The following is a 23,473-nucleotide window of genomic DNA, read 5'->3' as shown; positions in this document are numbered from 1 at the left end:
CCTGCCCTGCATAGTTATCCAGGAATATGCCACTGTTTTGTGCAATACCTCTGCTCAACTGGAGTACTACTGGCTAATCCAGTAAGTGCTACCTCGTTAGGTAAATGATAGTGCTTTTCCTACACTGCAGCTGCGTAGGGCCAGAAGATTTGTCTCCACTGACCATGTGTGCCTGTAACTTTGCCACCGCGCCAGGGCGCCGAGGTCCCTTGAGTGAGCTGTCCATCAAAGTTGGGAAAGGGCGGGAAGACGTTTGATACCGCTAGTGTGTGGTGCGCGGCTTCTTTGCGTGTCAACATGCCTCATGTATAAAGGGTCAGAGAGGGAGCAGGGTAGCAGGTGAGGAGAAATCAGCCTCCTGGTCACAGGAACGGGGATTGCGCTCGAGAAACTCAGGGATGCAAAGACCTCCCTCGGGTATTACAGATAATTTTCAACGGCAGATATGGGGTTAAAGCACACTTGCCCAGCCTCGACCGTGCTCACTAATGTTTTGGGCTGATTAAAACGTTACTGAATTTGAGCTTCCACTCGGGCAGCTGCTTTATTTATATCTGTAAGTGCTTCCTGTTGAGGTTTAATTTTTGGCCCACAGGAAGCACTTACAGAGTTAAGGCAGGTGCCCGAGTTGAAGCTAACTTTGTAACCATTTTAGAATGGCGCCAGCAAGCACTCTGGCAGCTTGCCGGTGCCATTCTAAAATGGTTACAAAGTTAGCTGCCATTCGAGCACCTGCCTTAACTGTGCTTCCTGGGGCCCCAAAAAAAAAAATCCGCCGCTCGCGAATTCGCACATTTTTCGGCAATTTCGCAAGATTCGTGGATTGCGAAATTGCCGAAAATGTGCAAATTTCACGAGCGGAGCGGATTTTGCGCCCATACTTAATCTAGCACAGATCATCCATATGCCTGTGGTCCAGGGTGGTCCATCTAACAAATGCTGAGAAAAAGGAGGGGTTTCAAAATGCGTTTTCCCCATTTATCTCTCCGTAGGAATGTTAGACACAGCTACAGACTAAACTGCTCAAAGGATTTGCACCAAAATTGGCAGAAAGCGAGATCATGGTCCAGAAAAAACTCCTTTTTGTCATTTGGTGTAAATCCATTGAGTAGTTTTTGAGCAATTAATGCTCAAAAACTTTCTATATCTAGAAATGCGGAGAGTGGCGAATTATAGTTACTGTGTGGTTAGTGAGCTCAAAACAGTATCTATGGAAGAGAGTTAGTTATAATAACTTGAACATGGTGCATAAATGACAAATCTAAGATATAACTGACTGACATTTTTGTGTACTTTAAGTTTGGTTTAGAAGAAATAAAGTTATAGTAATTTAAATGTGGTGCATACATTAGAAATCAAAAGTATAACTAAAACTTTAGAATTCCTAATGTTCTTGTTGTTTAAGTGTGGTTATGTAGAAAAAATGAATAAAGTTTTCTTAACTATAACTAAGTTTTAATCTTAGTTTTTTTCATTGAATTTTAATGGGTTTAAAAAAAAATGTGTTTCAAACCATAGAGTCTAGTGTAGTTGAGTGATGTGCTGTTATATGGACTGTTGTACAGTGCAGTGGAGAGCAGTGTCATAGAGTAGAGTGTCATAGAGAGGAGTAGAGTGAAGTTACATAGCATAAAGTGGAGTGGCATCTCTTAGTGTTCAGTATCGTGGAGTGCAGGAGAGTGGAGTGGAGTAGTATAGAGATGAGCAAAGTGTCATAAGTTAGAGTGGGGTCTTGTAGGGTACGGTGGAGTGCCATGTCATAACTTGTTGGAAAGTCTTGTAGAGTGGAGTAGAGAGAAGTAAAGAGTTGTACAGTGTAGCATACAGGTATAGAATGGAGTAAAGTCTCATAGAGTGGCATACAGTGTAGGTTAGTTTTGTAGAGTGGAGTTGCATAGAGTGGAGGAGTGTGTTGTAGAGTGGAGCAGTGTAGAGTGGAGTGTCGAACAGTGGCGTAAAAAGGGGCATATTATTGTATAGTAGAGTCGCATAGACAAGAGCTAATTGTCGTGGAGTGTTATGTTGTATAGTAGAGTGACTTGGAGTGGAGTAGAGAGGCCTGGCATGGTATACAGTTTAGTAAAGTTTCATAGAGTGGAGTAGAGTGGTGTGTCATACAGTGGAGTGATCTGGCGTGTCATACAGTCTTTGAAAGTGTCATAGAGTGGAGTACAGAAGAGTGCCACAGGGAGGATTACTGTGGTTTAGAGTGGAGTAGTGCAGAGTAGAGTGTGCTAGAGTGGAGTAGCATAGAGTGGAGTAGAGTTATGTGGAAGAGAGTTGAGTAGTGTAGTACAGTATAGTAGAGTAAAGTAGTGGCATAGAGCCACGTCCAGTAAAGTGGGGCGGAGTGGCATAGAGGGAGTTACATAATGTGTTGTACAGTGGAGTAGAGTGTTGTACAGTGCAATTCATTAAACTAGAGTGCTGTAGACTGGCATTGACAGGAGTATATTGTTGCATAGTGAAGTGCTGTAGATTGGAGTTTAGTGTGATAGAGTGGAGGGTGCATAGACTGTTGTTCAATGGAGTACAGTGTTGTTGAGCGGAGTACAGTGGAGTAGTGCACACTGTAATAGCATAGAGTGGAGTAGTGTACAGTGAAGTGGCGTACAATGGAGTGGGTAGAGTTGAGTGGAGTAGTAGAGTGGAGTAGCGTACAGTAGAATAGCATACACCTTTGAAACTTAATTATTGGCTTATCCAACATATCAAAGTTATTTTCTTTTCGAAACAACCAATGGCTCTTGTAAGAGGCCCCCTATATTATATCTAATATAATTTGATATTGTGAAATATATATATATATTTCAAGTTTACTGGTAAAACAGCATTTCCTAGAAAATACTGTGGTATTACCACGGTAGTCCATAATTAAAATTAAAAAAAAACATATATGTATATTAAATGGCATATCCCTACCACTACTATATTATGTGGGCTTTCTGAAGCCTACTTACAGTACATCCATAACCTTTCAATCTCTGTTTTTAATATTAACATACAGTACAGTCAAACCTATTATTTATCCAACCTGGCTGCCTTTCCACTGTGGACTATAGGCCAGTAGCCAATCATATTTTGTGATGTCATCGCTATGTACTGCGGTATTACCATTGTACTTCCGCGACAACAGATATCACTAAGTTGTTTTGCCTTATAACTTAAAAGCCACTAAGCCAATTTAGTTGACATGCCAAAAAGGATCAGCGACATAGAATACTGTAAATTCTTGTGAAATGTCTTTAAAATTCGTACTGCCGTTTTAGCGCTACATCCAAAACAAAAAGTCTATGTAAAATGCATTGGGGTCCAAATCTGTTTTGGGACCCCCATTATTTTTCTTCATACCCACTTGACCAAACACCGCAAACCTTTCCATCATCCGCCAATTTACAACGAGGAATAGTTCTGGAAAGTTTCAAGAGATTCATCAACTAGGTGCAAAGTTATTCAGGGCCAAAAATTCAAGGAATTTCTATCTCTGAACGCCCTATCTATAACTACAGAGTGGCTACCGCAACTCACTTTTTTAAATTTATACCTCTTCTTATGTGCTTAACCTTGACATTGCCTGTTAAAAAAGGATTCCTACTTGCCCCTTACAAAACATCTGGTGAAATAAATGGAAATAATTTATGGGTTCTGCCCGGTGGCAGCTGGACTAAAATGTAAATCTAAAAAAGGTATTATTGATAAGAAATTTTAAAAGTTGTAATAGTATGGGTGAGATATTTCTTTTTAATTATATTTTAACCACATAACGAAAAATAAATGTCATTCTAAAGCACATTGCAAGTGTGCGTTTGTCACTTCTGGCAGGTGCCCAAAGAGTTATTCATGTTATTCCCGTACATCTTGGACTGTTAAGTCTTGGCCTCCCAGGGGTTGCTCCTTACTTTTTTCTGCCACCAGGTCAGCCATATTTGTTCCAAACACTGCATGGAACCGAATCCTGACCTTCCTATAATTTACATTAGAGTTCCCCTTTGAAGCATGAGGTAAGAAAAAGGTGGGTGGCAGACCGTAGACACCCAATGAAATCCTCTCCCATATTGGAATCACGTGGTGCTTTAGGTGCCTGCTTCGATCTTTAATAGAGAATGGTCTACACACGTTATACTTAATCTGAGTGTAGGTTAGTTGAGAGATGCTGTATCTTCGGTGTACTTTATACATCGAAATTTCAGAAAAAGAAACACTGTTTATCTTAATAGAGTACCTAACTAGAGCTGTCTGACTTGATTGCTTGTTTTGATCTTGAACTTTGTCTCAGTTCAGAAGGGAGTGTAAGAGAAGATGTGTTTTCTCTTTTGCAAGTGTTCTGGGTAGACAGACCTTAACTATCAGGATTGAAGAAGCCATTTTTTAAAAATAGTCCTTAAACTACACAAATTGACAACAGTTTCTGGGAGCGCACAGCAAATACAGGAAAGAGTAATTTACAAAGTAACCTGGTGCTCCAGGTAGATATGAGCCTGTTGCCTTAACTCCAAACAAGACCACCTGTGTGGTCCGACCAAATGCAAAAACGATCCACCGAGCACTCAAAAAGTCAATTAAAGTCCACAATTTTGTAATTCTTTTCTTCGATTTTCTCTTTTTTTCTTTATTCATTAACTCTTCTTCATCCAAAGTAAATCAAAACAGCCTTCTTCATCCAAAGTAAATTCCAACAAACAGCCAACACGTGTTTCGTCTTAGTCCGTCTTAGACATTAAGACTTCTTCAGGGCTGTAAATAATTACAGTAATTGTAACTAAATATAACTTATGTATTTCATAACAATCAGCTATCCTTGTCTTTAAGGAAGACCACCAAGTAGTTGTGAGGTATAGCAAAGACATCACTTATAGACCCTATTGCCAAGCAGGAAACTAAATTCACCAAAGTGTAATAAATTTTGGAAATGAAAAGTAATTCTAAGCATAATTAACGTAACCTATGGAAGAACCCAAGAGTAAATTTCAAAGATGAAGTCCCATTGTTATAATAGTTCAACATACCAGTACAAATCCAGTTTAAATCCTACTTGTAAGGTTCTGTCCACTGTATCCTATTTAGCGTTATAGCTGTAACAACAGACAAACAACATTTCCCCTGTCATGAGCCACAGCCCATTGTCTAGTTTTAATTCAGTGCAGTACATTCCACGGATTATCACATTTTGCTCACCTCGTATTTTGAAGTGGGCAGTTCTGTAGCACGATATCGTATTTTGGTTGCTGTACTAGAGTTTCCTTTTTTCAGTATCCGTTCTTCTAGGACAATATATTTTAATGTAAGTATCAGTTTCGATCTTGTTTTATGGTTATTTCACAATATATATTTCACAGTAAGGGGAATATTAGTATTATCACTACCTTAGATCACCTCGTATCGTGTCTAGTATGGTTTACTAACTTGATTTCATATTATATTAGGAGCAATCGAATATCTCTTCTCAGCAATCATTTATAAAGATTAACAATATTTAATAAAGTTGTCGATATGACGACTAAACTCAAAGTTATTTCACTAACTCGATTAATATCACTGTTCACAGTTCAGATGCGAAGGATCACAGTATAAATATCATAAATCTTACTATTAAACTTATTTATCTGTGATTTTAACCTTGTCACAGATCTCGTATTTTATTAATAGTCCTGCTCCATAGTTCTAAGGGATAAAGGTAATAGAACTTATTATTTTATCCATTGTTGTATTTAACTCCTACTATTATATATCTATCAGTTGCCCATTTCACTCACCGTGTGTCATGGAAACCCCTCCGATAATTTCTCGCGTGCAACGTCAGCGCCATCTTTGAATGGCTTTTTATAATCTCAAATTGCGTGCGCCATCTTAGCCTAGTGTTTTCAATTGTAGTATTACGCGCGCTATATCAGGGCCATCTTTGAAGGGCTTTTTATAATCACAAGTTACGGGCGCCATCTTAGCCTAACATTTTCAGTTGTATAATCGATATCAAAGATCGAAAAGGGGTCCTGACAAGTATTTAAATCTACATTAGATAATTCCATTTAATCAGACCGCTTAATCACAATATATTAGCGGTATAATCTATATTCTAGCGTTCAACAGATTATAGTGCTACCATTTTGGATTGGGGTAAAGTTTCCAAAATTACATTAGCAATTCCAACTACTCAGAGTGTAATTCAGATACTCTGTCCATCACCACCCCCACTTTTTGAATCGTTTTAGCCACCACAAGTGTGGCTGGGAATACTCAGATGTGAGTCCCTTGCGCACTGCACCATCAGGATTCAAGCAAACCGGGCCGAAGACAGCTGTAATGCCAGAACCCGGTCCCCGGAAGCTTGTTTCCTTTCCAGTAAAGAATTGGCTTGGTAGTTTGGTCTGCCCTGTTCCCATGATGCACTGGGCCAGGGACAGACTAATTTGCATATAGCCAGGTTCTGAGCTGGGATGGTGCAGTGAGCTAAAAACGGTGATGGATCAAGCCCTGATCTTTTGACTGGGTACGAGTGTTCTGTTTAATTCAGATACTCTGTCCATCACCACCCCCACTTTTTGAATCATTTTAGCCACCACAAGTGTGGCAGGGAATACTCAGATGTGAGTCCCTTGCTCAGTGCACCATCAGGATTCAAGCAAGCCGGGCCGAAGACGGCTGTAATGCCAGAAACTGGTCCCCGGAAGCTTGTTTCCTTTCCAGTAAAGAATTGGCTTGGTAGTTTGGTCTGCCCTGTTCCCATGATGCACTGGGCCAGGGACAGACTAATTTACATATATCCAGGTTCTGAGCTGGGATGGTGCAGTGAGCTAAAAAACGGTGATGGATCAAGCCCTGATCTATTGACTGGGTACGAGTGTTCTGTTTAATTCAGATACTCTGTCCATCACCACCCCCACTTTTTGAATCATTTTAGCCCCTACAAGTGTGGCAGGGAATACTCAGATGTGAGTCCCTTGCTCACTGCACCATCAGGATTCAAGCAAGCCGGGCCGAAGACGGCTGTAATGCCAGAAACCGGTCCCCGGAAGCTTGTTTCCTTTCCAGTAAAGAATTGGCTTGGTAGTTTGGTCTGCCCTGTTCCCATGATGCACTGGGCCAGGGACAGACTAATTTGCATATAGCCAGGTTCTGAGCTGGGATGGTGCAGTGAGCTAAAAAACGGTGATGGATCAAGCCCTGATCTTTTGACTGGGTACGAGTGTTCTGTTTAATTCAGATACTCTGTTCATCACCACCCCCACTTTTTGAATCGTTTTAGCCACCACAAGTGTGGCAGGGAATACTCAGATGTGAGTCCCTTGCTCACTGCACCATCAGGATTCAAGCAAGCCGGGCTGAAGACGGCTGTAATGCCAGAAACCGGTCCCCGGAAGCTTGTTTCCTTTCCAGTAAAGAATTGGCTTGTTAGTTTGGTCTGCCCTGTTCCCATGATGCACTGGGCCAGGGACAGACTAATTTGCATATAGCCAGGTTCTGAGCTGGGATGGTGCAGTGAGCTAAAAAACGGTGATGGGTCAAGCCCTGATCTTTTGACTGGGTACGAGTGTTCTGTTTAATTCAGATACTCTGTCCATCACCACCCCCACTTTTTGAATCGTTTTAGCCACCACAAGTGTGGCAGGGAATACTCAGATGTGAGTCCCTTGCTCACTGCACCATCAGGATTCAAGCAAGCCGGGCCGAAGACGGCTGTAATGCCAGAAACTGGTCCCCGGAAGCTTGTTTCCTTTCCAGTAAAAAATTGGCTTGGTAGTTTGGTCTGCCTTGTTCCCATGATACACTGGGCCAGGGACAGACTAATTTGCATATAGCCAGGTTCTGAGCTGGGATGGTGCAGTAAGCTAAAAAACGGTGATGGATCAAGCCCTGATCTTTTGACTGGGTATGAGTGTTCTGTTTAATTCAGATACTCTGTCCATCACCACCCCCACTTTTAGAATCGTTTTAGCCACCACAAGTGTGGCAGGGAATACTCAGATGTGAGTCCCTTGCTCACTGCACCATCAGGATTCAAGCAAGCCTCGCCGAAGACGGCTGTAATGCCAGAAACTGGTCCCCGGAAGCTTGTTTCCTTTCCAGTAAAGAATTGGCTTGGTAGTTTGGTCTGCCCTGTTCCCATGATGCACTGGGCAAGGGACAGACTAATTTGCATATGGCCAGGTTCTGAGCTGGGATGGTGCAGTGAGCTAAAAAACGGTGATGGATCAAGCCCTGATCTTTTGACTGGGTACGAGTGTTCTGTTTAATTCAGATACTCTGTCCATCACCACCCCCACTTTTTGAATCGTTTTAGCCACCACAAGTGTTGCAGGGAATACTCAGATGTGAGTCCCTTGCTCACTGCACCATCAGGATTCAAGCAAGCCGGGCCGAAGACGGCTGTAATGCCAGAAACCGGTCCCCGGAAGCTTGTTTCCTTTCCAGTAAAGAATTGGCTTGGTAGTTTGGTCTGCCCTGTTCCCATGATGCACTGGGCCAGGGACAGACTAATTTGCATATAGCCAGGTTCTGGGCTGGGATGGTGCAGTGAGCTAAAAAAAGGTGATGGATCAAGCCCTGATTTTTTGACTGGGTACGAGTGTTCTGTTTAATTCAGATACTCTGTCCATCACCACCCCCACTTTTTGAATCGTTTTAGCCACCACAAGTGTGGCAGGGAATACTCAGATGTGAGTCCCTTGCTCACTGCACCATCCGGATTCGAGCAAGCCGGGCCGAAGACGGCTGTAATGCCAGAAACCGGTCCCCGGAAGCTTGTTTCCCTTCCAGTAAAGAATTGGCTTGGTAGTTTGGTCTGCCCTGTTCCCATGATGCACTGGGCCAGGGACGGACTAATTTGCATATAGCCAGGTTCTGAGCTGGGATGGTGCAGTGAGCTAAAAAACGGTGATGGATCAAGCCCTGATCTTTTGACTGGGTACGAGTGTTCTGTTTAATTCAGATACTCTGTCCATCACCACCCCCACTTTTTGAATCATTTTAGCCACCACAAGTGTGGCAGGGAATACTCAGATGTGAGTCCCTTGCTCACTGCACCATCAGGATTCAAGCAAGCCTGGCCGAAGACGGCTGTAATGCCAGAAACCGGTCCCCGGAAGCTTGTTTCCTTTCCAGTAAAGAATTGGCTTGATAGTTTGGTCTGCCCTGTTCCCATGATGCACTGGGCCAAGAACAGACTAATTTGTATATAGCCAGATTCTGAGCTGGGATGGTGCAGTGAGCTAAAAAACGGTGATGGATCAAGCCCTGATCTTTTGACTCGGTACGAGTGTTCTGTTTAATTCAGATACTCTGTCCATCACCACCCCCACTTTTTGAATCGTGTAGCTATGTATGACCAACACAGTGGTGTAGCAAGGGAATGCGGGAGGGCCGGCCAGCCTGTGGCTGGACAGGATTTGGGGGCAGCGTCCACTCCCTCCTTACCTGCGGCCTCCCTGGGGAGGCTCTAGAGGAATTGCCACCCCCCACTCTTACACGTGGCTGCCACTGGGCGGCCACTGCAGGGACCGCCAAGGGTACCAAAAGGTCTAGCTATGCCACTGGACCAACTTGGTGCAGTTCTTTGCTGAGTTATTACCTAAATGTAAAATGGGAAACCTGTTGCCTCGAAAAATATTTTCATTTTGTGCATGATGATTGTGCTTGTTAATTATGATTAATACTCCTTGTTATAATAAGTCAAAATGATAGCATTACCAATACATTTCCATAAAAATCCCTACCATAAGTGTAGATGATAGCCTTAAGGTGCTATGGTAGTGGTTCTTAACCAGGGGTCCAAGGACCCCTACTGGTCTGCAACACCTACGTAGGGGATCCACTGCAGTTTATAAAATAAAATAATACTCGCAGATTCATAACGTACGCGCAAAAAGAACAAAATGATATGCTAGAGTCTATCATATTACTTCATTTTTTAGAAATAAAACAAAATCTTGAAAAGTTTCAACCATTCTTGTCAATTTAAAATTTAGATTTTTGAATTTTGTTTTGCAAATGTAATAAAATCTTCTATAATGTGTTGTGTATTTGTTTGATTTACACTTGTTTCTGTATTTTTGTGTATTGTTTAGATATTCAAATTGTAGAATTGCTTAGGCGGGGGTCCAAGGCTCCAGTATTGACTCAGTGGGGGTCCACAGAAGATATAAAACGTTATTAACCGCTGCACTATGGCATCAAAGGCAGAAGGGGCCATTCTATTGCTGGTCTAACTTAACACTTAACAAAAGTAATTGTGTTCTGTGTTATCCTACATGGGTACACATCTCTAATTCACTGTTGGTAATGTAAGTTGTGCTTTGTTTTGTAGTGTTTTTCAGTGGCTGTTTATGCTGTGGAACTGGGAGAACTACAGAAAATCAGTCTCTCTGTCAGCAACAGAAATGGTAAGATTTATTTGCTGAAAAATTGGACTATGCATGAATGAAACAATTGGGTAGAATACAGTATTCTTGCTGGAGTGTTTTCAAGCACAGACAGACACACACATACATACACACACACACACACACCATCTCACCACACCCATCCGCCCCCACCTCGCACTCTTCCCTTTACTCTCACCACACACTCATCATTCAGCCCACCTCATCAAACTGACATACCTCAAATCTCTTGCTGTGGTCCTTGGGGCATGGTTGGTGTGTGGACAATGCCACTTCCACTGGAAACCTTTGTCCTGTAGCACAAGCTGGCATTTATGTATCACCAAGATGTTCTGTCTGTCCCATGGGAGGAAAAACCTTAGCAGTTGCAAGCCTGGTTCTCACCTGAACCCCATGCAGAAAAGCAGATACTACTTGAGTTGACTGGGAAGTGCTGTGACCAGCAATGTATTTTAACATATCCTTGCTTGCATGAATTGAAATAGTCAACCTTGCTTCCATAATCTGTTTCCATACCAGTAAAGTGTAAAAGAGACTATACAGCATGTTGCCGTCTATATCATGGGCACAACATGGACAGACATCAATAGCTTCTCCACATCGAAGCACACTACATCGTTGAACTTTGCATCACCAAAGTCCAGTACTAATATTAAATTGGGCAAAGGGCACTGAAAAGTATAACACTATAGTTAGGTAATTATTCATTACATTTAAAATATTAATTAAATAAAAAAATTCAAATGCTATATTAAGGTTAATAGAGTAAGATAGTGTATATTAAACAAGTAGATTTAAGGTTAGGTTTAGGTTATTACATTAAATGAATTATGAATAAATTATATGTCAACAATTTAAATTAATTGTGCATTAATTGAATGCACTTTATATTTGTTTGTTTTAAAAAAAAAGCTAAATTAAAAAATATCTCTAATTAGTTGTATTGTGTTATTAAATTAAATATTTCATACATGAACAACCTGTTTTTGTGTCCTTTCTGACATTCAAATGGTTTGATTGTTAGCCATTCACCAGTAGCGGTCGGCAATAGGTGTTTCTGTAGGGCGGTGACGGGGCAGGGGAAGGGGCAGGGTGGGGGGTAGCAATGTATGGATTACGGAGTTTTACAGGTAAGTAAACATTTAAATAAATAAAACTAATTTCGTTGCGCGCACTGCATCACATTTGGTGATGAAGTGCGCGCAACGAAATTCATTTTATTTATTTAAATGTTTACTTACCTGTAAAACTCCGTAATCCATACATTACTACCCCCCACCCTGCCCCTCCCCCTGCCCACGTTACCGCCCTACAGAAACACCTACTGTCGACCGCTACTACCATTCACTAAGACCAGAACCTTTAAACCTTCATATGATATCTCATTTTCACTGAATGATTCCCCATTGTTTTTAATGCTTCTTGTAAATAGTTCCAGTTTGGATTCTGGAATGCTCTTTCAGCATCTAATGAAAGGATAAAAGCATTTACTCTTTCTTTTTTCTTACAATATTTTCTAATAATCTCAAATTATCACGGTCAAATCTCCCTTTCACAAAACCTACTTTTTCCCTACAAACTATGCATTTTATCACAATCTCCTATCTATTGGGCCATCATTTTATCAGGATTTCGACATCCTGATTTAATAAGGAAATTGGTCTATAAATACCGCACAATAGTGCATCCGTGTCTTCTTTGCATGTCCCTGAAATTATTGGTGCTTTCTAGTCTCATGAAAAATCTCAACTGCGAATCAATTCTTGTAAACACTTAATAAACTAGTGGCTTTTTTGATAAATGTAGTATACTTGTTTCCAGTACATTTAAATGTCAAATAAAAAAAATAAAATGGTTACTATTACAAAAAAGAAAATAATTAATAAAAATATAACTTACATATGACTTAGATGTAGGTTAAATGGTAGGGTTCATGTAGTGATAGCCTTGGTAGTGGTAAAATTAATGTAATACTTACCATGGTACTAACTTCATAGCAGATGTAGCGCATGCCACATAGGGTCCCACGATGTAGGGGAGGTCGATGCATTAGCATACAATCATGATTCACCATTATGCTAATCCAGCACCAGGACATCTTTTTTGTACACCTTATTAACAAAATCTAAACACATACCATTCAATATTTAAGTTCCATCATCTTATGAGGGGAGGCAGAAACAAATAGATATGCAGTATTGATTTCAATGAGGAAGTTGCCAGGGTAGCAGTGGGTATCACTTGCTTGAACGTTGCCACTGCTGCTACTGGACTTGGTGACCCCTGGTCTCAGGTACCATGAAGGGATCAATCTGCAAGAAATAGAAGTAAACAGGGCTCTTTAGAAATCATGTTTATTTACTGTTCATCCTTCTCTGTTCATCATCCGTAAACAGAAGGCTGTTAGGGGGCTAAGAGTGGGGAAAAGGGGCAGCCTTAAAGGACCACTTCCGCCACCCCTGACTCTTTGGGATATCAACGTCTAGTAAAAGTTACGTTGCATATTTTTCCAAACATTTCCTCTGCAGAGCACTTAATGTTTAGATTTTGTACCTGTCCTTTCAACCTTCTGAATCCATTCTATTAATATTTAGTGTTGAAGGCTATAGTTAATATTGTACCTCTGTGTAAAGGCTGCATCACTCCACCTGTGCATTGGCAACACTACGATTTTTTCATTTAAGGACATTTCTAGCTTATATTGAGTAACAAGGAGGAACTTTCAGACCCAAGAAAGAGTAGTCACGTTAGTCTTATCCCGTTTTTAAACTGCGATAAATACACTTATGCCTGTGCCTTTGCATGTGTAGTATTTACATTATTAGAAATATAAAGTAGTAGACTCCCATGTCTGAGAACCCAAATAATCAAAACATTCATTTATGGCAAACCAAGTTAAAAGAGTGCAGTTTTGTTTCAGAAACAAATATTGCAATAATAACAAAAATATACATTTCTTTAAAAAATGTAGAACCCATAGCAAATGCTTGGTATGGGTATATACTTTTAACCAGAAAAAGTAGTAAGTAGACAAACAGAACTGGAGATAGTATAGGGAAAGATTTAAAGGGAACAATGAGAAAACAGAAGGCGCCCACCAAAAAAAGGGAGGAGAAAGAGGATCGTGTTGATCAAAAAAAAATCCTTTTTTTTAAAACTGGTAAATGGGAGGAGTCAATGGGAGAGAAAAATAAAATGGGAGAGGGAAAACAATTGTCTTAGCAGTGTACTGGGGCGCCCCAGGCCCGCCGCTTCTAGTATATACTGAGCACTGTTGCTGGGCTCGGTCGTCAGGGGCCAGACACAGAGTGCCAATAGTTGTCGGCTTACGGTGGAGCCTGTCACAAGGCCCTGCATGCATCTTGGGACTAACTGGCACTGCTCTGCATACCTCTACAGTGCAGGGATCCTTTTATTGTCACTAGCGCCTGGATCTCACTGGAAACTGACCTGCTTGAAGAGAGACTCTACCTCTCACGTCCTACCCCTGGGGTTGCTGTTTCCAACTCTGAAACTGAACTTCTGGCCTATATACAAGTCAAGAATACTGCATCCAACTATTTCTGTATCCGGAGGCACAACTCTAATAGAATGTGAATACTGACCTAATGTGGGAGTACTACATCAGAGACTTCAGGTCCGCTACATATGGGGTAATGTACTCCACGCACCACTATATCAACAGATGGCCGAGAACACCACACCATCACCATTCATGAAACTGTTTCTATGCCCTCTGCCCCAAATCTAAACACAAGGGGGCATATGTACAAGGGGATTGCACCACTGGAACGTCATTTTTTTGACGTTCTGGTGGCGCAATGCCCTGCACCATATTTAAAAGGCAGTGTTAAGCCACTTTGCATGGCTTAAAGCTGCTTTGTAAATATGGTACCCTTTCACTCAGGAATGTGCGTGAATGGGGCGTGCAATGGTTGTCGCTGTGGGCATTCCAACGCATCAACCATTGCTTTTTTACCCTGCCCCAAATTTACAAGAATGTGTAAATCTGAGGCAGTACCAAAAACGAATGCCATACAAAAGCAGGTGTTAGATTGGCGCAACGAGGAGAAATACTTTTATTTCTCCTAGTTTTCGTTTTTTGGGTGTGCTGCATACTGCAAAACACCATTAATGATTCCTTTTCTGCACAAAAACAATCATTAAATAATGGTGATTTGCTACTTCTATGTGTGCTGCAAAATGCAGGTCACTTAGAAGTAGCGAATCGTCATTGTTTATTGTTTATGTGCAGGAAGGACCGCTATTCTAAGCACCAGCTCAAGGGAAAACACAGGAGTGTGCCATATTCTTGTAAATACAGTGCATCCCTGCATTTTTGTAATGATGCAGCACAGTTCTGCAAACTTTTCCACAGCACTGTGCCATATCCTTGAACATATGCCACCAGGTGTCTAAAGAGTTTCCAAGTAATTCAAAGCCATCCCCTTAATCGGGGACACTGCACCAGAGTAATGCCCTACATCAGGGACACGTTCTTGAAAACGTCAACAGTGTATGTGAGTTGAGCATAGTGCATCTCCAGTGGTACATGTGCTAGCACCGAAATAGCAAAAAAATAAAGCTTTCAACATAAAGAACAAACTCATCGCTTTAACACTGGGAAGACAACATTAATTTCAAACCCATCACCATATGGTTACCTTCCCCAGAAGGACAACTACTTCATTTTGCTGATAACAGTCCATTTGTATTATTACGTTTGCAGTATTTCCAACAAGAACATATACCTCAGAAAATGTGTGAGCCGTGTGCTCATTCTAGAGCCTGGAGACTGGCACCGATCCTTGTCAAATTTCAGTTCATTACTTTTCCATCGGGAAGCATGGTCAATATTGGCACTCATATCATAGCCTGCATTGGGGGGTTGCATTTCAGCTCATAGAAATCACTTCAGCATTTGTGTGCATTTCTATGACTGGTATTCAGCCCTACCTTCTGTGAAGGAAGATTGGGAAGGAGAGTGGGTCAGACCTCAATGAGAAAATGTTATCCAATATCTCCCTTCTGAATACTGCACCTCAAGTACAAAGCCCAGCGTGTGTCCCAAAGTGTGGGTGATTTGCTCCCACACAAAATCTGGACTGCTTCCCTTTCTAGTGGGAAAACATACCTAGTGCTGCACTCTTCAAAAATGTCGAATTTATCCAGTACTTTAAGAACATGGTATTTCCATCATCACATGTACGCCTCTGCAGAAATAAATATCCTGTGTTTGTGTTTCCACCTGGGTCATCGTTTCCATTATAAGCTTGTCGCCTTCAAAGGTTAACGCATCAGTGGTTTATCGAGCCCTGGTTCGTGTGCATGCTTTTTCAGAACAATTTGTGACTGCCACTCACAGCATTACCTGCAATATTCTGAAGAATTTTGGCCCTATATGATTAAGTGTGGATGCTTCGTTTCAGAAAATATTCTGTATGTCAGTGGATTTCAAACTTTTTTTTAATAATGCCTCTTTAACTTGCAACAAAAGTAAAACAAATTTAACTAATGGATAACTGGAATTAGCTGTAAAAAAGTAATGTATTAATTTGATACTAGAAACTTAATTGTGGAAGAACCAGTGATTATCTCCTTGAGTTTCTTGTAAGCTAGACTAAATAATCAACCTCTCAGTGTGGACATTTTCAGAACATTTTCATACCGTTCATATTTACTCATTTTGACATGCAAGGGTGGGTAGGTACTTGAGCCCTCATTTAATGATTCAGATTGCACCCCCACAAATGGTGAAAATGGCCTTTGGCAAGGCAAAGCATACTCTAGCAAGGAAAAGGTACGGGCCATTGAGAAGTTGAAGAATGGGGAGAGGCAGGCTAGCGTGTCTCCCTATTTTGGGGTGCCTGTAGGCACATTGAGGGATTGGCTGGGCATGCATCGTAGGAAGAAGAGACTGGCCAATGAAGAGGATATTGACGGGGCAGTGTTCTCCTGGGTCATTGCTCTTCACCAAGAAGGTATTCCGTTATCTGGTCTAATCATACAAGCACAGACTGAAGCCTTTGCTAGGCAAATTTATGCACTGCACTTTCAAAGCCAGTCATGGCTGGGTTTGGTGTTGCCCATGAAGGCATGGAATATAAAGTCAACAGGTCTACGGTGAGGCTGAAGTCAGGCCAGCTGAAAGGGAGCTAACTGTGGTCTATCCGGTACAGCCCAAAATTACATTGAGTGATAGGAGATATGGGGATGAACAGATCTACAATGGCAATGTTACAGGTTTGTATTGGAAACTGCTGCCTGACCAGATGCAAGAGACGAAGCAAGCCAAACAAGTGGGAGGATTTAAGACGGTGGAAGATAGGGTCTCTAACTTGCTGGCTGCTAACCTCAGAGGAAACCACAAGCCCTTGGTGGAAGGAAAGCTGCAGGATCCCCCAGTTGTTGATATCGTAACCAAGGTAAATTCCCTGCTGCATACAGATGTAGCAAGAATGCCTGACTGACCCCTTAGTGCTTACGGGAGCGGTTCTTTGACAACTTTGTCCCCGAAGTTAAATGTTACCTAAAAAGGTGCTGCCTTGCCCAGAAAGCTGTTTTAATTGTCAACCAGGTTCCACCATCACCAACTGATGAAGATCTGCAGACCTTGGATGGACACATCCATGTTTTGTTCTTCTCCAAATGCACTGGAAACAGAAACCCTTCCATGGATCAAGGAGTCATCTCTTCCTTCAAGCAACTTTACAAATGAGAGCTTCTGAAATTGGTTGTCTCTTGTGACACCAGACCCTGTGACTTTGTCATGTCCTTCATGTTGAAGGATATGATTTACCTTGCGGGCAGTCATGAAATATGATTCAGGCTGAAAGCATTGAGAAGTGTTGGCTCTTTGGATTCAGGGCAGCATTTGAATCAGGTGCACCCGTACAGACAGATGGAGAGGAGTACGGCAAAGTGTTTACAGGTCTGGCCATTCTTGCTGCCCTGGCATATAAGCAACTGACACTTAAGGATTTGGCTGTAGGTGTGCACTTGGATGATGTAAACCCAGTGGTCGAAGACCCTATGGAGTACAAGATGGGCGAGTCAATGATAAGTGCTGTCATTACTTGTGAAACACCAGGCGAGGATAAATGAAGTGACATTGAAGCAGAAGGTCCCTTGGTGCCTTCAGCAACTGAAGAAATGAAAGGACTAGAAACAGCTCTGTGCTGGCTAGAAATGCAGGACCCCTGGGAAGTTGGGCCTAAAAAACATGTACAACTCCGTTCTCTTATAACTACTGCTCAGCAACTTAAGCTGGCAGCCCAGCCAGCAGACGGAACAAAACTGATTTCAGTAGCAGTTCCTAAGAATGGTGTTGATTTCAGTTGATCCCAGAGGTAGTGCAGCCTAATAGAGCTGGTTTATGGTTGAGAAGATATACCCCCACTTATCAGTAAACATTTCTGCCAATTAAATAATTTTTCTTAACTGAAAAATAAAAAAAATAAACTGGTGAAGGATGGGAGTTTGGGAGTGTCCCTCACCCAAATAAAACTAGCGAGTGAGGATGTAAAAAGAAGGTGGAGAGGGAGGGAATATGGTGGAGAGGAAATATAGCTGAGAGCGGACCAGGAGATTGGTAAGCCTATCCTGCTGGAACAGATAAAAAAAAAAATCACATTACCACTTTACAGAGTATGGAAGGGAAATTTACCTATGCAGAAAAATAATAACAATTAGCAGAGCCAGCCCATTTGCAGGAACAATGGCATTTTACCTTAAGAAATGTAAGAAATGTTTTTACGTTATATGAATTGGTTTCTACCAAATGGGAAATGTCATTCATCTTAAAAGTCTTGATTAAACTGTTTAGGTGAAATAATTTCTTAAAATTTGTATTTTATTCATTCGTTTTTCTAAAAGATCACCTACAATTATTTGCATGTACATGTTAAATTAAACACAAAAGAATAATAATGCTTACTGAGGCATGACAGCAAGCCACTTGTTGTCTGCTAAACTATGTAATGCATGCAGAAGTGTGGCTCAATGGTTAGAGCGGCAGACCCTGATGCAGAGGTTTAGCCCGGGACCAGGGCTCAATTCCCCGCCTCGGCGGGTCTTGGGCTCAAAATTCCACGGACCTGATAATTCTCGCCTCGGTGCCTATTCCAATCATGGAGTCCCACTCTGCAACTCTGGGCAATAGCTTGCTTAATCTCCACAACGGCCCCCACAACGCAAAGGATGCCTGGCCTCCACCTTGGGGGTGCCCAGGAGTGGACACCTCACAGGGAAAGCCAGGATGGGTTCCACAGCGGTATTCGTACAAGCGCCTTGAGACCCTTGCGGGTGAGTAGTGCGCTATACAAGTATCAATTTACATTTACATTTACCCTCTACTCTCGGCCTAAAAATAGAAAACAATGGTATTTAAATCAGTATAAGTCACCAATATATACCCTTAGGACTAAAACTATGAATTAAACAATACATCTTTGCTGCTAATGCTAATACCAGCAGTTACTAATGACGTCTCTTGATTTTTGTCTTTTGATATGAGGAATGACTCAGAGAAAACTTGCTTCTGCCAGCAATTATAGCACTTTTCTCTTTGTTTCCCATTTCAGATATATAACAAAATAATTGTCCAGCTACCCAATAATCAGACAGTTATTATGCTGTACTCCAGTTCTTCCTTTTTCTAAATGAGGGCCATAGTTGTCTAAGGAGGCGTTTCAACTGATGGCAACAACTGCTGCTCACTGTGGACTGAGGGATGATTCACTAGGCCCTTTGTAGATCGAGTCGCTAAAAGTAATATAAAATCAGTAATCAAAATATTATTCTTGAATTGCTTCCTTCCTGCTTGGGCTATGACATGGCCAAGCAAGTCACTTGGCCAAGCGCAAAGAGGAAACAAGTTCTGGGCCAAAAGTTCCCAGCACTCGATAGGTCACTGTGCGCATATCACAATCCTGGGATTGTATGTCCTTACTTTACTTTCCTATACCTTGTAGTCTGCTGTAGTTTACCTTTATTTATTTTGCCCCATCCATAACACTCAAATTACCTTTATTTTGTCCTATACACTTCCTCCTACAGTTTGCCCTTCACCACTAACCCAAAAAATTACCTTAATGCTAACCATTCCGTAGTCATAATGTAAATAGAATTTATGTGGATTATGTTTAATTAATAAGTTAAAAAAACAGTAACCCTATTTTAACTCAACTGCTCACTCTATCACTGTAATTAGTTGCATTTTCAAGTTTTTAATTCATTGAAATATTTATGAATCTTATTCTAAGGCTACCTGGATATAATCAGAATAATTTTTTAATGTAATGATGTTCAATATGTTTATGCTAACCCTAGCCCTAACTGACTTGTACAGGTATTTTGATTTAATAAATAATCATTGAAACCATAAGGAACAGTATTATAATACTAAACCTAACCCATAACCCATAATTAGGCTGTCCTGTCTCAGTGTTTATTATTTGTGGCGTTCAGTGGTGTTTTCTCAGTGTTTTCCAAAACTTTCGAAATTGGTGTTTAGCACTGCTTATTCAGCTGCCTAACCCCCAAAGTAGAAAAAGCCGTGTTTTCCACTGGTTATAAAGCAAGCTGTTTTTGCAGTAATTCAAATAAAGTAAATATTTAATTTAGAGGAGAAGTAATGCTTCTCCTCTAAAGGGGATCAGTGTCTTCCCATTGTCCAGTGATCTAATGTTAGACTGTTTTAAGCATATAAAGTTGGTGTATTGCACTATCACTCACACCCACATCCCGTTACCCTCTTTCACATCTAATTACCTTTCACATTCACTCCGTTGGGCTATCTAGTTGTTTTTTAATGCAATAGTGCTATAGTCAAATGTTTTAATGAACAAATTCCTGTTCACAGTTAAGGTTAGTTCACTTACTCATTGCTTAACATTGGAATGTTGTAGAAGGTGTCTACCCGGCCAACAGCATAGTACCAAGTGAAACCTTAAGATTTTTGAATTACACTAGATTAATTTGTAACCTGGATTCTAAGCAGTGGCGTAATGGAAGTTGAGAGGGCCCCCCTGCCACGTTCAAATGCTGATTCATTCCAGAGCTGTTGGGCCTGAGTACCATGCTGAGAGGGCCCCCTGCAGCTTGAGGGCCCCGGCACCATGGGGGCTGCAGGGGCCTGTGTTGCACCCCAGATTCGAAGGCACCTTAAACATGATTCTTTAAGCATGCACAGCACTGCTTTTCTGCACTCTTTGCATGACTGCATTAAGGTGGTGATATTGTGAGGACAGTCAAAACTTCCAAGTGTCCCCATGGCAAATATTTCACTTGGGTCAGTCATGACCAATTAAAAAGAAATTACATTGTATTCTGGGATTTGTCGTTTTGCTGTTAACATTATAACTGTGGAATAGAAACCACAGCAGTAAGGCTCACTTGGGTAAAAAGTCAGGATTAGCTGGAAATATGATGCGTAACAATAGGACACCTTTGTATTGGTATTTGAAAAGTCTTTGTTCATGTTTTCACCACTTTTTCAAGTTTCACAGGTACGTGTCCATTGCCTTGAATGGCATTTTAGTTTGTGGTTTTACAGGTGTTTTTATCAGTGTTTTTATGTTTGCACTCATGAGGGTTGTTTCCCTCTCAGTGGGGTTTTATCAGTTAATATAGGTTTAAACCTAAAACAGGATCACTTACCCCATAAGTGTTTGGACTGTATTACTTTTCCATGAAATCTAATATCAATAATCTTAACAATATCCCCAAATTAAGCAAGATAACATTATTTTAAATTATTCCTGTGTAACATAGTTACTTTTGTATAATCCTAATGCCAGAATAGATTTACCTCAAAGGCAATTTTCCAGATACTTTGATGGTGTCTTTCTGTAAATTTAAAATGCAAACAAGTTAAAGATGTTATCAATTATCTGGCAATGTAGTAGGTGACCTACAGAGTAAGATGGTTGAAGTAAAGTTCAGACACCCTTCCTGGTCCCCTGGACTGCATTCATTTCACCAGTGTTCTCCCCCATTGTTCGTAATTTATTTATTTTTTAATTAATTGTGATTTTATATTTGCATGGATAAAGCCTCCAAGGGAGTCACAACGCCTTTCAATATTTTGAGACAGTGGTTCAAAGTGTTACATTATCATTTAGACATCTTAGCTTGAGTATGCAGACAACAGGTTTGAGTACTCAAAAATAAGTTTATGCTAAAAGTAGGAGAATAGAGGCTAGGTATTACAATAATGAATTTGTAGTTTAAACGAGAACATTTAAAGGCAGGATTAAATGCTTACATGATCAAAGAGCATTAGAAGGGGACAATCATTTCAACATACATTTTGCCTGATGCCATTTTCTATGGCTTTCCATGAACTTAAATTGTATCAATATGTTTTTTAAAATTCATTATGCCTCAGACAAAAACATTAACCATTTGAATTGCAAGTTTAGATTTAAAACTACTAAATGTGTTTCCAAGTAAAGCTGTAAATATAGGACACTTGGAGTGGTCAAGCTATTTCTCAAAAAATTTCATTTTGAGGGAGCGCTTAATGTGTTTGAAAAAGAGAAACAAAAAAGATGAATATTACTGGTGTGCATCCCTACCCTTGTTATATTCAATTTGAAAAAGAAGGAACATTTCATGGATCTGGCTAGTGGATTACATCGCTTCGGTGTATACCCTGAGAAGTATGTGGGGTAGATGAGTTTTTCTGAAAGTGCTGGCTCTGTCATAGATCCCCTACATGCACAGACGTCTCTGAAAGACTGCTAAAGTATCTAAAAAGTGCCACAATCTGTGTATTCTCAAGGCCTCAATAAGCCTTTCTGAATCCATGTGGTTATACTCATTTCACTCAAAGCTATTTCCTTTCACTTACAATTTGGGTCAACAATCTGCCAGATGAAATCAAATCAGTTTTCTGGGTATGTTATAGGACAGGAACTGTGCTCATAGCATGTTGGAGGAGCTGATGGTCTGCCTAGTGCCTAAAAGTCTGCCTGCCTTCTGAGGAAGGGTGACTGGCCCTGCAGGAGGAGAGACCATCAAGAAGGAGAAACACAGCTTGTTTCCAGTGTGTGGAGCACCCACAGAAGCAGGCACTCAGAAGTGAAGCTAGGAGTGGCCTACATCATGAGGCCTCCCCCCTTCTCTCTGTAAAGATTCTAGCTGAGAACTGACCTAAAGACTTATAATCAAGCGTCGTTGACACTGTGGCCAAACCTGTATTCACGAAGGGGTGTCCACATCAGTGTATGAGTGCCACAAAGCTGCATCTGTATCACCGCTCAACTTGTGAAGACCAACACACAGCCAATGTGACTAGACCCAGATAAAATTTTAATGATACTGTTGTAAGTTGTTTGGGAGGGCCTTAGGTACAATGTAATCTGGCTGCTGTATTACCTTCTTGTGAGACGTATAGTTATTGTATGAATCCATCGATTTCCGAGCGCCTAGAGACCTGCAGGTGATTGGCGCGATATAAATCTAAATTAACAATAACAACAATAACAATAACAATAACAATTTGCAGAATTTTGGGAATTTCGTACTACATAAAATTCTCAAACTTACACAATGTTGCATAAGTATGCCATGTTTGCATTATAATTATAGTGTGGGAGCACAGAAAAAAGAAAAATGACCAGAACGCTAGACGGTGTTGTTCACAGAACTCAACATGACAAAATTCATCCTTGCCCCAATTTCGGACACAAGGACGGAATATAGTTAAAAATGCCTGATTTGCATTTTGCACAAGTGGAAACATATGTTCTACAAATTGCTAAAGTTCATTAAGTTTAAAACACATAGTCTAGCTGAATTGATGGTCACACTATACCCCTAAAGGTTAAAGCAGCTGAAATCCAACTCAGTGGTAGCTACAGTGTTAAGGGAACTAGCAAAAAGAAGGACAGCGTTTGTCAGAGTTTGTGTGTAGTGTTTTCAGACAACATGAAGGCACACTGATTTCACAGTGTTGAGATGGATAAAGGGTCTCATAAAAGACCATTAGAGGAATCTGGATTTTGCTTGCTGGCCTGTAACAATCTGCTAAACTGCATCATCTGCATGATCTTCTATGTCAAGGGAGCAATAAACAAGGGAAACATAATAAA

At 40.9% G+C, this 23,473-nt stretch overlaps 1 protein-coding gene across 1 annotated transcript in view; it reads left to right on the top strand.

The window, feature by feature from the left end:
- Positions 1-23,473, top strand: part of LOC144827279 (lipoxygenase homology domain-containing protein 1-like) — a 453,506-nt gene that overhangs the window by 304,152 nt on the left and 125,881 nt on the right. The window contains exon 7 of the mRNA XM_078685654.1: positions 10,301-10,376. Coding sequence (XP_078541780.1) covers positions 10,301-10,376 — 76 coding nt within the window. The remainder of the gene's footprint in view (positions 1-10,300; positions 10,377-23,473) is intronic.

This window comes from Lissotriton helveticus, chromosome 4_1 (assembly GCF_964261635.1).
Source record: "Lissotriton helveticus chromosome 4_1, aLisHel1.1, whole genome shotgun sequence".
NCBI classification, from domain to species: domain Eukaryota; kingdom Metazoa; phylum Chordata; class Amphibia; order Caudata; family Salamandridae; genus Lissotriton; species Lissotriton helveticus.
This window is presented reverse-complemented; position numbering and strand designations above follow the sequence as displayed.